Source organism: Penicillium mononematosum (genome assembly GCF_028829835.1).
Source record: "Penicillium mononematosum strain IBT 11891 chromosome Unknown utg000001l:1.0-4488741.0:1.0-4491989.0, whole genome shotgun sequence".
Lineage (NCBI taxonomy): Eukaryota > Fungi > Ascomycota > Eurotiomycetes > Eurotiales > Aspergillaceae > Penicillium > Penicillium mononematosum.
In genome coordinates, this window is record NW_026643271.1 from 3221443 (window position 1) to 3235613 (window position 14171).

Sequence of the window (14171 nt, forward strand, 5' to 3'; positions counted from 1 at the left end):
ACCACACACAACCCAGGTTGGAGACCTCCTTTTCGAAGGGTAGTAAAGGGCAAAGAAAGGGACGCCACAAAAGTCCAAAACAGCTCATCGATGCCACAACCATCAGCATAACGTTGGATCAACAATGTGCGACAGCAAATGGCTGTTACGTTACTGAACATCACAAACAATGAAGCGAGGACTTTAAAGACGCATTGCAATTGTCAACGCCCGACATGAAGGTAATTCTGCCGCAGAACAGACCATGGTTGCCGCTAAGGCCTTGGCAAATGGCACCGGAAGTATACAACACTGGCGACGCGCATTTTGGCGCGAGCTCGCCAGCCTGCGTGGCTCTCAGAGCCCTTGGAACTGGGCTTGGAGACTTCATGTCACAGCGAGATCCAGGAGACGGTTAGTGCTGCACATTAACGCCCAAACCAGGCCGAGCCGCCGGGCCCTTGAGGCCAACGCCGCGCTAAGACAGGGCACACCTCCTCTCGGTTCCGGGCTTAATTTGTAAGTTTGTTCGCCTCCATTATCTCACGAACGCCGGTCGATGTCGACATAGCTTACTAACTTCTCTTCTGCTAGTTTCCAAGGATTCCTTCAAAAAAAGTCAAATTCCCTCGCTAGTGAGGGGTGCGTTCATCATGGAGTGCATTACCAGACTCGGGGCGGTTGACATGGCCCAGGAAGAAGGAAGAAGACGATGAGACAGAGGGTAAATGAGACACTCTGAAGACAAAGTTTTAAAGGAATTGCCTTTCGATATAAGCGAACAGCTCATGGCTGTTGGCCGCTGCCTCCTCTTAGCAATCGTGGAATGGGACGGTCAGGAATTGGCTATGGATGTTAAACATTCAGAAACCTCAGGTAATCAACATAGTATACCTAGGTAGCCCCCTGTGTATGGTTCACATTTCTCTGGCGAACACGATGTTCTGATATAGCGTACCAGTGGGTCAGAATTGCAATGGCCTCGAATACCACATCCTCTGTTTTTGAGACGTTGGTGACGTTGGTTGCGAACGATGGGTTGCTGAACGTACTACCCTCAATCTGAAATGGCCAGATCACCAATCCTGGCCTGATCTGTCAACGGAATCACTCTTATCTCCGCTCTCGTCACGGAATGATCATAGAAGACGACAGAAAAAACAAAGTCTTCGGGACCAGGAAGAGTTGAGAGGTTCTAGGCCCGCTATTGTTGGAGAGGACGGTCCGGCAGATCTCGCTATGATCACTCTTCGAGATTCAGTCTATACCTAGTTTGGCAAATTCACAATTGCCTTGAAGCCTACCGTAAGTAGGCAATAATCTACTATAACCCCATTTATGCTCACTCTTCTTATTAGGATATCGAAAATGAGTCTTTCGGTCAAAGTTTAGACAAATTCCTTCTAGGCGTAAGACGTCTATTCTGATAAGAAGTTTTGCTTCAAGCTATTAACTAAATGCGCCTTAATAGTGATCTTAGCCGTCGTAATTAGTCCTATATCTAAGTAAGCTAAAACGTATTAGTTACGCGATTCTAAAGCTATAATTATCGTTATATAACGCTAGATACGGAATACGTAGCTATTTATAAGAAAAGGTTAGGGCGGACTTAATAAGTAGTATAGACGACGCATGATTTGCTGAATGGGCAGGTAAGAGGCTCAGCTAGGGGGCCGCCGATGTAGATTGGACCCTGCGTAAATACCCCGCAACTGTTCATCGAGTCTACTGGTCTGATCGGGATTTGTGGGTCATCTTGATAGGCCCTTGGCATTGCCACCGCATGTCGAGGGCTGTGTTGGCATATAAAAGGCAATGATTAACATGACATATGAACGTGTTTTCATTTTATAAGTACTCTCGGATCATGGAATTTCCCATACCATCTCGTCTTTTCTCTTTACAGCTCCCATAATATCTAATATCACATACCAGTCACAACCATGTCTACGGCCTTAAACCATCAATCCTCCCCTTCTTTCTGCATCGAAGCAATACCTAGGAAAGAGAAAAAATGGCTGTCGCTTCTTTCTCTTCGATTTGGCACAGTACTATGTACCATGGTAGCTATAATCTGCTTTGCCTGGGCCATGGTACAACATCATGAAGGAGTTGTTTACTCCGACGGGCTAGGAGAAGCATGGTCTAGCCTCAACCTGGGCACAGTGAGTCCAAGAATCTCGACTATAACAGTTTTATCGGTTGTTGTAGGGAAGACTTACTGACTCCGCATCTCTATCATGATCAGGCCTCATACGGATTCGTCTGGTCGACTATCTTTCTCATCGTCGTCTTCTGCAACTGCGTTGTCCACCCTGGTGTAATCGTGGCGTTTGACTGCATTGCTTTCTGTGCTCAGATTAGTACAGTCTGTTTTGAGTTGCACGAGCTTGCCTTTTACAACCCTGGTGGTTATTACCCCAGTCACCCTGATACTGTCCCATTATACGGGGCTGAGTGTTTGGGGTGTTCTATGATACTTATTGGAATGTGAGTTTAGTATTTCTCGTTCATGTTATGTTTCTGTAGCTGACGGAAAATTTGTCATTCAGCCTATTCAACCTCATCCTTTGTGTGCGTGCCTGTATTGCCTGCCATAGGCTGCGGAAGGCTGCAAAGCAGCCAGACGCCAAACAGGCTTTCGACGCGTGATATTCGATATCCACCGGCCGTTGGTTCTACATGCGCTATAATTTGAAATGAATGTATGGCTTATTCAAAGGTCCCTTGCCCTTTACTGGGGTGAAGTGGAACGTTTTAATGTTTAATATTTAATCTCTGCTGTTACAGTGTCCGTTATTTAATGTCTAATGTGATATACGAACGTTCTAGCCTTTTCTCGCGCCACCCTGCCAGACTCGAGAGCCGTTCGAGTTGAAGGCGTCAGTACTTCTAGGCCAGTAGTACTACAAAATTATCTTGTTCTTACATCAATCCAACGGCAGAAGCATAATATAGGCTTGATGCATGCACTGTAGACTGTAGTGATAGACCACCTATGCTATAGACTAGGTGTGTGCCACACGCACGGGATGAGCCTCGGTATTGAATACAAAAGCATTCTTCTGGCCCTTCTGGACTTGCCATGGGGCGTCTATACCAATACCCATTAGCAACGCTTTGAGAAAAGAGAAAGACGACTAGGAAGGTCGGCAACTTACCCTCTGCATGTACAAGGTATGCATATTTCATGACTTCAGCAAAGAGGAAGCTCTCCTCATTATCGTACTTTGCGCCGCCTCCAGCAGTATTCACGTTGCTTACAGCAGCAAAGCCCGAGTCAGTGCGGCAGGTAGCATTGATCGCCTTGAAACTATTCCACACCCAGTCGCGGTACTATATACGGGTCAGTGTCTTTAAAACATCAGTACAAGAAAGGCTGGCTCACTATTTCGTTCCCTGTGACACGGTATGCGTAATAGAAACTCTCGATCACTTCGGGGCGCAAATTATATGAACCGTTGTCCATGTAGAACCCAGCCTTCTCGTAGAAATCCTTCTGGTCGGATGGCACTCTCTTCGGATCCCAGCCCCACGAGTCTGGTCCAATGCCGGTCAGAGTCTGGTTATAAGTAGCCTCGCAGCCATCCACGAGCTTCAAGCCGAAATCAATAAAGTCTTGCCGATCCAGCACGGTGCCGCCCAGGATGAAACTACCGCCATCGAAGCAGGTCAGATGCTGTGAGCTCAGATCCTGTTGGCCGTTGTAGTATGAGGCCAGCCAGGTGATTTCCGGACGAGGGGCGGGATGCGATTGGAGGTGTTTGATTGTCGACTCCGCTGCGAGGACCCAGCGGTCCTTGTATGACTCAAACCGCTTTGGGTCGTACACGTACATCTTGATCAGGTACTCGTAGAATGAATCATCGCCGCCGTTCCAAGAGACAGCTCCGTCGGTGAAATGGCCGTTGGAGATGTTGATGTTGCTTCCCACCAGGCCGGGGAATGGCTCGCCGCTTGATGGCTGAGGGTTCAAAAGGTATGACTGGGCCTTCTGGCTTAAGTTGGCATACTCATCATCGCCAGTCAAATCAGACAGTCGGGTCCACTCTAACACCAGAGTTCCAGTTACTGCAAGACCATTGGTTATGGAGCCGTCGTTCCCCTTGGAAGAAATGTCAAGATTATTGTAGGGAACACCGGATGGTGTATCAAAGGCAAACTTCAAGACATCGCCAAGTTTCTTGGACTGGGCAAGTAGAGCATCGACTTGAGTCGATTTGGGGGCAAGCTTTGCTGCAGGGCCCTTAAGCAAATCATAGCCGGACAACATGCCACCAAGGTATCGGATAGTGGTTTCAAACAGACTGACCTCACTGTTGGTCTTCGAAAAGTCAATAGTTTCGATATGGTCCAAGATCTTTTGAACGGCATCCCGGTTACCCATAATAATGGCGGTTGAAAGTGCATCGACAGCGGAGGCTCCCCATCCATTCCTACCGTGTGTCAGTTCAGGGCAAGAACTGTATAATCAGACATGCTCACCTGGAGTCACCATAGCCATTGCTCACGGGGTGCAACTCGTCGTGAGGGAAAGCATATTTCACATATCCATTCCATGCATGTTGGAAGGCCTCCTTCACAGCATCGGCCTTGGCCTGCTTATCTGATTGGCGGCGCAGGATCACCTCTGATCCAGAGTAGGGATAGGCAGTAGCATACCCAGCGAGACCCAGCACCAAAGGAAGTGACAGAGAGGAGATGCGCATGATTACGCGATGTAGTTGGGTATAGATATACGGGTTTGTTTAGGCTCGATCGGTGCAAGGGGCACACATAAGGATAATTTCAATTGCGAACGAAGGACCACCTGAACTGCAATGCAGCAGGTCAATGCAATTCTTAAATACGAAGGGAGTGCGGAATGAGGATATAGTGAGGTCGCAGTCGACAAGAAAGAAGCGAAAAGGGAAGGCAGCACGCGGGCAGGCCGAGACACGCGACCCCGACTTGTTTACTATTCCCCTGTCACTTGCATTCTGATCATGAAGTTGGAATTGTGCATTATACATGGGATGTCATTCCTATAAAAATAAAACGATCCAATCGGATAAGATGCAGGGGGGATCTGCAAGGGCAGCAACTATTGGCGCGCATCGGAGAATGCGAGTGGCCGAAGTATGTATCTTTAATCCAAGATTCTCACATAACTGAGATCTTGCTAGATCTATTCAATGTTCGAGTACTATTCCATGTTCTAGATCGACCTTGTTCGACCTTTGACTCGGATTTTCAGAGACCATAACTATACGAGTGACCAAGCCAGACGACCACTTGAAAACATGACGCCTGTCTTCGGATGCTCATACCAGGGTGTCTAGGACGTACCTGACTAGCACAAACTTGGCTGATAAAAAGCAGTCACGCCAGGTGCTTTGACATGCAACATACCCCTCAACGTATTTTGTCACCAGACTGGAGTGTCTGACCCGTCAATATATCAAAGTCATCTTCTCCGGGTTTCGAGATCCTGATGGACTTAGTCCAGCGGCGGAACATTTATATCAATCGTGAATACATGGGCAGGTCTGTGCCGACATTGCGCATTTGAACTCCAACCACTTGTCTCAAGTACTCGTAGTTCGGAAGTTTCGGTTGAGAATACAACGTGCAACGTGCGTATCCGGATAATACCCTTGCGTCCATGTGAGGAATTACCAAAGCTAAAGTGTTTCGGGATTCTACGATATATAGTTTTCGTCATCTGCTCTCTATATCATCTGCCACCATCTCTACACTACCTAGGTAGCCAGTGCTAAGTTAAATCATCAATTTAAGCCAAACCATAAGATCACAGGATCAAGAAAAGAACTAATCTAGACTTTGTACTCTGGCGGAAATGACCTTCCATCAACCTTGTTGAGAATCAGTTTCTCAACGTCAAAGTCCTGTAACAGTCGTACCTAATATAATTAGTAGCTCCAACATGACATTTCTCGTTCGGCTTACATTGACCGCAGTGATCGGTTGGACGCCCTCGAATGGCTCCTGCGGGGACGGATGAAGCAACTACTTCCACACTCCCCGCAGAATCGGTGGCTCACCGTGCGATTGCCAAAGCGATAATCTTTCAGCACATCCTCGCCTTTTTCGATGGTGAAATCCTTGGTGAACGGGTACACGAGCAAGTAGCCGTTCTTGGTACAGATGGAGCAGTTGCAGGTGTTGGTGGGGTACTCGTGTAGGGGCGGGGATAATGTGAAGCTGAACCTCACGGCACCACAGTGGCAGTTGCCGGAGTGGGAGCTGCTCTCGCCGGTGGGGGCAGGTGGAAACATATTGATATTGGAATAGTATGTTGTATTGATTCTCACAAGGTACCTGCTTGGGGTTGAATGGCCTTTTAACTGATGGGCTTACACTAAGCCTGCTTATCCTCGTATCCGCGCTAGGCATCAATTTGATGAAAGGAATAATGGCGGAGTCCTAAAGGGGCCATTTGCAGCCAGAAGGAATTTTGATCCCTAATACACCCGGGGCCTTTCCAAGGTTCTAAGGTTATTTTACCGGTTCTCGTCTGATCGGGACCTTGCATCTGACACATCTGACATTAACCCGATGATCTTATGACCTCCAATCATTCCAGCAAATATCTTTCTGCTCCTTCGATATTCCAGCTTCAAGATACATCGAATAAATCACGGCGCTTGCAGTTACTTATATCTTAGCGATCGATATGGAGGCACCCTATACACTTGAAAGTTGCCTCGGGCGCTTCAATTCGATATCAATTTGGCTGGATCATGTCTTATGGAAATGTTCAAGCAAATGAATTCCTAAATCGAAAATACTTGCCTTCGAGTCCACATCCTTCGCCGGATCATCCAACACATCGCCGTTTGTCTAAGTCCTTATGGGACAGTACAAATTGGTCAAAGAACCACATCACCTACAGATTGCAGATATCTCACTGATCAAATGCTTTCAAAAATGTCGCATGCAGCACAGAGCCCAACGGACGGTAGGATCTGATACTCTGCCTCCTTCGATCCATGTTGCTGCTCTAGAGTCCAATGCCTTAGTAAATACATTTGGCGATGGAGCCCGGCTCGGATGTGATTTTGGTGGAGAAGTCACAGAGTTAGGAGACACAGTCACTCGACCTAATAGAGGTGACAGACTGTTGCAGGACTGATCTACGGGTGTGTGAGTCATGACCCGAAAAAGCACCTGGGCAATGTCGTCGTGATAGACATAACCTTCGACACAGTGATTAGGGAAACGCCCGATTTGGGCGAACATAGCCAATATACCATCGCAGATCAGTGCATTTCCTGCAAGCTTCCTACAAACATCTCATGGGAGGGGGGCAAACACCATTCCTCTTGCTGCAGCCACAGCATGTCTCACCTTGATCTGAATGATCACTCAAAATTCCAACGCAGCAGTGTCCTGGTATGGGGTAGCAGCTATGAGTGCTACTCAGCTGTGAGCCATACCGTTGGAGAATGGTGGGTTGTTCTGTTGTATTAGCATCAACAGCAAGCATGGGCCATTCAGTTCGCCATGGATGATCTATGGCCTGGATGTAATGATCGGGTTTCTGCATAATGGAATATTAGATGATTCAGAAATGAAGAAATGCAGAGACATATCACAATTATGTAGATCACAAAATAGAATCACTAATCAAGAGCTCGCGATAGACCCGGGAGATGATTCAGCGGGGCCGGGAAAAAAAAGGGCCAAGGGAGTCATCGCTCTCCTTCACAATTTCCCCCCAATTCAAAAGGGTCCTATATTTTAGGGGATATAATTCTCCTCAATCGTTTTAATCTTTTTATTTCTCTATTACTGCTATACCCATCATGGCGACCCCGTTCCTTATCTCCCACGACCCCTCCTCCCCCACCTCCGACTCCGGACTTTCGCTCAAGCAGATCGCCTACTTCGGCCGCGTACTGATCAAGGTCTCGAGTCTCGCTCAGGCAGAGCAATTCCTGCGCCAGAACTTCCGCACGCTCGATGTCTTCGTCGACGCAACTGAAATCTCCTCCGCTGGTGATCTCGTCGATATCCTCAACGCTGGTGCCGCCAAGATCTTGATCAACTTGGACCAATTGACCACCCTCTCCGAAGAACAATCCGTGCCCTCCTCCCGTTTGCTTGTCAACGCCCTGTCAGACTCCGAATTGGATACTTTCCAGCAATGGATTGCTGCCAATGCCGAGCGCAGCGAAGCTAGCGTCTGCACTACACCCTCCACCATCTCCGCCGCCGCCGAGAAATTGAAGATTAGCTCGGACTCCCCACGGCTCTTCACAACCTTCGGTACTCAGGCAGTTTCGGAGGATGCCATTACACAAGTCACAAAGCAGGGTGCGATTGCTGTCGTCCCCTCACAGGCATTGACCGTTGAGCGGGATGTGGCTGGCCAGATCTCTGCCGCTAAGCTTATTGCGTCGACCGCTGTTACTGACCAGGCCAATGGTCTGTATGCCACTTCGGTCACTGATGAGCGGGGAGCCTGTCTGGGCTTTGTTTGGAGCAGTGACGAGAGCATTGTTGAGGCTTTGCGTACTGGCACCGGTGTTTACCAGAGCCGGAAGCGCGGTCTTTGGTACAAGGGCCAGTCCAGCGGCGATGTACAGGAGTTGATCCGCATTGGCTTCGATTGTGATGCCGACTGTTTGGTCTTTGTTGTGAAGCAAATTGGACGTGGTAAGAACCAGCTATCTACGTTGGTGGATGATGTATGTATACTGACCATCGTGACTCATTAGGATTCTGCCACCTTGGTACTGAAACCTGCTTCGGTGCATCTTCTGGTCTGTCTCGTCTCCAGAAGACTTTGGACGCCCGCAAGGCGGATGCTCCGGCTGGATCATACACCGCGCGTTTATTCAATGAGCCCAAGCTCATCGATGCTAAGATCATGGAGGAGGCTGATGAGCTGTGCCGTGCGAAGACCAAGGAGGAGGTTGCTTTCGAGGCCGCCGACCTGTTTTACTTTGCCCTGACCAAGTGCACTGCTGCCGGTGTTAGCCTGGAGGATATCGAGCGCAACCTTGACTTCAAGAGCTTGAAGGTGAAGCGGAGAAAGGGTGACGCTAAGGGACCTTGGGCTGAGAAGGCTGGTCTGGCCAAGTCCGAGTCAAAGCCTGCCCCTGCCCCTGCGCCCGCACCCGCCCCGGTCGAGGATCGCACGTCCCGAATCGAAATGAAGCGTGTTATCACTGCCTCTACTACTCCCCAGGTGGTCAGCGAGTATCTTAAGCGTCCTTCCCAGAAATCTAACGAAGCCATTGTCAACCTGGTGAAGCCAATCATCCAGGATGTCCGCGATGGCGGCGACGCTGCAGTTCTCAAATACACCCACAAGTTCGAGAAGGCTACATCACTCACCTCCCCAGTTATCCACGCGCCATTCCCCGCTGAGCTCATGAAGCTGTCCCCCGATGTCCAGGAGGCAATTGATATCAGCATTGGAAATATCGACCGCTTCCACTCCGCACAGAAGGGAAGCAATGACGCCCTCCAGATGGAGACCATGCCCGGTGTGGTCTGCTCTCGCTTCTCGCGCCCCATTGAGCGTGTTGGTTTGTACATCCCCGGTGGTACCGCTGTGCTGCCCTCCACTGCCATGATGCTGGGTGTTCCCGCCATGGTGGCAGGCTGCAACAAGATCGTGCTTGCCTCACCTCCCCGCTCTGACGGCAGCATCTCCCCGAAATCGTCTACGTCGCCCACAAGGTCGGCGCTGAGAGCATCGTGCTGGCCGGTGGTGCTCAGGCCGTGGCCGCCATGGCCTACGGTACCGAGAGCATCACCAAGGTCGACAAGATTCTTGGTCCCGGCAACCAGTTCGTGACGGCCGCAAAGATGTTCGTGTCCAATGATACCTCCGCAGGCGTCAGCATCGACATGCCCGCCGGTCCCAGTGAAGTCCTCGTGATCGCCGATAAAACCGCCGTCCCGGCCTTTGTTGCATCCGATCTTCTCAGTCAGGCCGAGCACGGCGTCGACTCACAGGTGATCCTCATCGCCGTCGACTTGAACGAGGCCGAGCTACGTGCCATCGAAGACGAGGTCGATGCCCAGGCCAAGGCCCTGCCCCGTATGGATATCGTCCGCGGCTCCCTCGCGCACTCCATCACCTTCGTCGTGCGGGACATCAACGAGGCCATGGCCCTTAGCAACGACTACGCACCCGAGCACCTGATCCTGCAGGTTGAGAACGCCGAGTCTCTTGTCAAGGATGTCAAGAACGCCGGCAGTGTCTTCATCGGCGCCTGGACTCCCGAGAGTGTTGGCGATTACTCCGCGGGAGTCAACCACTCGCTGCGTAAGTGTCTCTCTGCAACGGCTTTCCTTTTATCTTCCTGCTTCAATCTTGCTAACATATCCCTTTCTAGCTACCTACGGCTACGCCAAGCAGTACTCGGGTGTCAACCTCGGCTCCTTCCTGAAGCACATCACGAGCTCTAACCTGACCGCCGATGGCCTGCTCGGTCTCTCCAAGACGGTTGAGACCCTCGCCGCTGTGGAAGGCTTGGAGGCGCACAAGCGTGCCGTCAGCATTCGTGTTGCCCACATGAAGAAGAACCAGTCATAGGTCAGGTAAGCTATATATTTTTCTTCTTTTCTTTTCGGTTTTTCTCATGATTGGATGTGCTATGAACACAGATGCATATGTAGCTAAAAAGCAATTTGGTTATCATTGGGCTTAAAATTGAGTATATACAACCCATCAATAGAGTATTCCAAGTAAATAAAGTAAAAGTCGTTACATTCGGCAGATGAACGGCATATGTACACTAAGGTCGATCATCCCACTATCAGATCCAAGACATGACGTTGGGCTCCACTTGAAACTTCAGAGTCTTCAGGTGAGTCACGACCACAGTAAAAAATAAGAAAAAAAAATAATTTCACTAAATTAATGAAAGCCAGACGCCCCTAGCATAATTTTGTATGAAACCAACCCAAAAGAAAAATGCTCAGAAAACCCAATGCAAAGACCGAATACCCCCACTTCCGTCATCAAGGTAAAAAAAAAGTGTAGCCCACGTCGTAAAGTAAGAATCCTCCCTCAAAGCTGCGCAACATCATTCAGAATCTGAACCTCCTGGCCCGGCTTAAAGGCGGGAAGACCCATGTAAGGACAACCGTCACAGCGGAAGGCATCACCCAGAGCACAGCTTCCACAAGAACCAGTCTTTCCCTCGACCGTGAAGTCCAGCTCGTTCAAGTCGCCCGTATCCAGCTTCATCACGTTCAATTCTTTATCAGCGTTTGCGCGGCGCTCCTTATCCTCTGCCTCGAGCTTGTCGGCGAGACCACACGTGCAATCCTTGCAGGCGCGTCGCCGGCGACCGGTCTTGGGCTGGCACTCTGGGGCTGAATATAGTGTTAGCTGATATAGATCCTGTAGGAATGCAATATGCAATATTTGGAAGGGAGTGGGTGTTGACATACGCGGCATTATGGGTCTTGTTAAATCCTCCTCAGAAAGGAGCGTATCTTCATTAATGAGCTCGTCATCCTCGTCGCGGTCGTGATTAGTCGCGGGCGAGTCTATCCCCATCGGCGCTGCGAATCCTGTCGGAATACTAGGGACTGCGGTTGGCGTAGGCTTATTCTTCTTCTTCAGGCCGAACTTTAAAGGGACTGCGGCCGAGGGCTCGAAGTTTGGCTTCTCGAAGCCGTTATCGGACTGCACAAGGCCGGCCAGGACGGCTTCCATGGCATCCGAGGCATTGAGCGCTGAGTCTTGGGTCTGCAGCTTGGCGCCGGCCTTCATGGCGGGCACGAGTGTGGTGTATACATTTCGAGTGAGGAGTTGCAGCGCCTCGGAGCGGCGAGTGCCGTCTGTGTCGGTGAGGATGAGGACGAGGTCGTAGGTTGTTGCGGGAAGGGAGACGACGCCTGCGGAGAGTCGGTCGAGCATTTGTAGATCTGTGGTTGAGCGGTCGAAGGTGCTGAAGAGGTCTCGGAGTTTATCCTCTTGAGTGGCGATGGAGGGGGGTGCCAGCAGGAGTGTGCGCTTGGCCTGGACTGGCTTGGGCGTGGAGAAATCCACGTCCATATCGTTGGCCTCAATGGTTATAAATGAAGGAGCCATTGTTGTTGTTTTTCATGAGATGTGAAGTGTAGAGAAAGGGAAAAGACTTGAGAAGATAACCTTCCCTTGGAGGGGTGGCAAATGATTATTAAGCTTGGATGTCTCCGCGGACAGATTAGAGAGATTGTCCTATCAGCGATGGTGTGATTACTTGAACGTTTTAGACTCTTTGCGACAACGGACTATCAGAGTACTTCGTATCGCAATTTTGATGTTAGAAACTGCGATTAAGACCTTTGAAGTGTTAGCACGAATATCGGAATATCGGAAATGGCGCATTTTCAAAACTCTTATCAAATGGCCTCATTCCGACGCTTCTTCCCAACTGGGCAATCAATCCCGCTCACGCACATGGTAGGTTGGGGATATTGGGCTTGATCTAGCCTTCGGTTACCTCTAACTAACTATTACATCTGTATTGAATTCCTTTGGTTTACGGTTCCAATATACCCAGGGTCTTTTTGGGTTACTCCACATTTAGGGCAACGATATACAGTTTGCCAGAGGGCATTATAAACGAAGGTGAGGAGCATATAGGACATTCGATGAATATAAGGCTCTATTGAACTATACAATTAACCGCTTCATTTATGATTTCGGGCCTTATCTCTGGTTTTACTGTCGATACATTCAATATCAAGCCCTACCCTCGAAATTCCTAAGGTTTTCGACTAATGGCGAGATAATGAGTTGAAATATCTCATCTTGCATCTTCTCGCTTTCCAGGGTAGATTCTTTGGTACCAGGCCAAAGGAGACATCGCCTCGCTACCTTTTCGTATTCTGCACCGCTTTGCTCCTCCACCACTTGCAAGAGGCGAGTTGCAGTCTTTAGATTCACATATGCTTCCACTCGATCGTCATCCTCCGGTATACGTAATGCCTCTAGCGTCTGGCATAAAGAAAGTTCCACCAGAACAAGGCCCAGGGGAAACAGTATCTCGCTTTGAATGAGTGAGAATGTTGGTTTGTCTCTGCACATGCTCCAGGTATCCAAATCACTGCCTACGTTCCAACGGACGTATGGCTTATCGATATCCCCAGATGAAGTCTTGGTAAACATAATATCGCGTGATCTCCACTGGGATTTCAGCCAGCTTCCGTGGAATTGGAGCACGCTGCAGGCGAGATTAACTGCAACGCGGAGACGGTGGCCCCATGTGAAAAGGAAGCTGCCGCTGCCAGGCGCCTTGAAGAAATCACTCGAAGCCGCAATGAGTTCAGCGAGCGATTGTGATCTCAAATTCCCGGCGAGCTTCCGAACATAATACATATTGTGGCGGTGGTTCTCATCGGAGATAAATCCAATAAGTTCATTTGTCTCGCCATTGCGGTTGGTCCCCACGGTAGACAGCGTTGAGCAGATGTCTACAATCGGCGGCACAGAAGGCATATCAGAGATCATGGATTGTTCATCTTCGGATGATTCATCAAATGCGAACTGCACTTTGGCCTTCTGTTTAGCGAATGGGACTCTCTCTTGATTGCCCTGATGGGGAAATCGGTCCAAAGGATCCACGTGCGATCGAATAGTATCAGATTCAGTTTCAATCTCACACCATCCCGTAGCAAAATCTATAGAGCTGCTGGAAGGGAATATCATTCGAAAGCGAGGGCAACAGGAGGACTCTTTGGACCCATCATTTATATCCTCTGGATAGCTAAGAACAAAATGAATTGAGTGTTGGTCGAGACAAGCACATTTCCAATAGTTGCCCCGTATTATTGCATTATGCAGACTGCGAGCTGATTTCTGAGCCCTTCTCTGGCGCAATAGGGGTCTTTTTGATATTCTTCGTTTTTGTATTGTGGTTCGATAATCGGACTGTTCCACTAAGGTATTCAGGATTCTATTGGCTGCGTCGATTCGAGCGAAGAGATCAAGATAGATGCTTTTCGAGAAGATGTCTCTGAACTTCTTGACCTCCTTCTTGATAACGGACTGGTCGACCCGGTAGTTCTGTAGTATGATCAAGGTGTTGATTAGCCCTGGACCTCGGGAGGCGATCTCGCGAGAACTAAAATATACTCACCACCGCAACATTCTTGTCCAGTCCTAATTTTCGTGACAATTCCTCTAGTAGAGTTGCAATCTCTATCATCATCTGGTTGAAAGGGTAGAAATCTCT

General features: G+C 49.2%; 7 protein-coding genes across 7 annotated transcripts; 3 read left to right on the forward strand and 4 right to left on the reverse strand.

Moving 5' to 3' along the window:
• Window positions 1-244: 244 nt before the first annotated feature.
• Window positions 245-502, forward strand: N7519_001209 (uncharacterized protein; the record flags this gene model as incomplete). The annotated part of the gene is made up of 1 exon (XM_057287987.1): window positions 245-502. The coding sequence occupies one exon, from the start codon at window positions 245-247 to the stop codon at window positions 500-502; it is 258 nt and encodes an 85-aa protein (XP_057154070.1).
• Window positions 503-1922: 1420 nt separating this feature from the next.
• On the forward strand, window positions 1923-2631 carry N7519_001210 (uncharacterized protein; the record flags this gene model as incomplete). The annotated part of the gene is made up of 3 exons (XM_057287988.1): window positions 1923-2144; window positions 2228-2469; window positions 2532-2631. 3 exons carry the CDS (start codon window positions 1923-1925, stop codon window positions 2629-2631), a joined length of 564 nt encoding a protein of 187 aa, XP_057154071.1.
• A 356-nt stretch (window positions 2632-2987) lies between these two features.
• On the reverse strand, window positions 2988-4688 carry N7519_001211 (glycoside hydrolase family 47 protein; the record flags this gene model as incomplete). The annotated part of the gene is made up of 4 exons (XM_057287989.1): window positions 2988-3073; window positions 3141-3315; window positions 3368-4415; window positions 4465-4688. 4 exons carry the CDS (start codon window positions 4686-4688, stop codon window positions 2988-2990), a joined length of 1533 nt encoding a protein of 510 aa, XP_057154072.1.
• A 1107-nt stretch (window positions 4689-5795) lies between these two features.
• Window positions 5796-6257, reverse strand: N7519_001212 (GFA family protein; the record flags this gene model as incomplete). The annotated part of the gene is made up of 3 exons (XM_057287990.1): window positions 5796-5882; window positions 5929-5967; window positions 6024-6257. 3 exons carry the CDS (start codon window positions 6255-6257, stop codon window positions 5796-5798), a joined length of 360 nt encoding a protein of 119 aa, XP_057154073.1.
• Window positions 6258-7787: 1530 nt separating this feature from the next.
• On the forward strand, window positions 7788-10540 carry N7519_001213 (histidine biosynthesis protein HIS4; the record flags this gene model as incomplete). Its single annotated transcript, XM_057287991.1, has 4 exons — window positions 7788-8640; window positions 8703-9607; window positions 9640-10264; window positions 10335-10540. 4 exons carry the CDS (start codon window positions 7788-7790, stop codon window positions 10532-10534), a joined length of 2583 nt encoding a protein of 860 aa, XP_057154074.1. The 3' UTR covers window positions 10535-10540.
• Window positions 10541-11011: 471 nt separating this feature from the next.
• N7519_001214 (uncharacterized protein) lies at window positions 11012-12043 on the reverse strand (the record flags this gene model as incomplete). The annotated part of the gene is made up of 2 exons (XM_057287992.1): window positions 11012-11319; window positions 11398-12043. 2 exons carry the CDS (start codon window positions 12041-12043, stop codon window positions 11012-11014), a joined length of 954 nt encoding a protein of 317 aa, XP_057154075.1.
• Window positions 12044-12679: 636 nt separating this feature from the next.
• Window positions 12680-14147, reverse strand: N7519_001215 (uncharacterized protein; the record flags this gene model as incomplete). The annotated part of the gene is made up of 2 exons (XM_057287993.1): window positions 12680-14002; window positions 14076-14147. 2 exons carry the CDS (start codon window positions 14145-14147, stop codon window positions 12680-12682), a joined length of 1395 nt encoding a protein of 464 aa, XP_057154076.1.
• Between the last annotated feature and the right edge of the window lie 24 nt (window positions 14148-14171).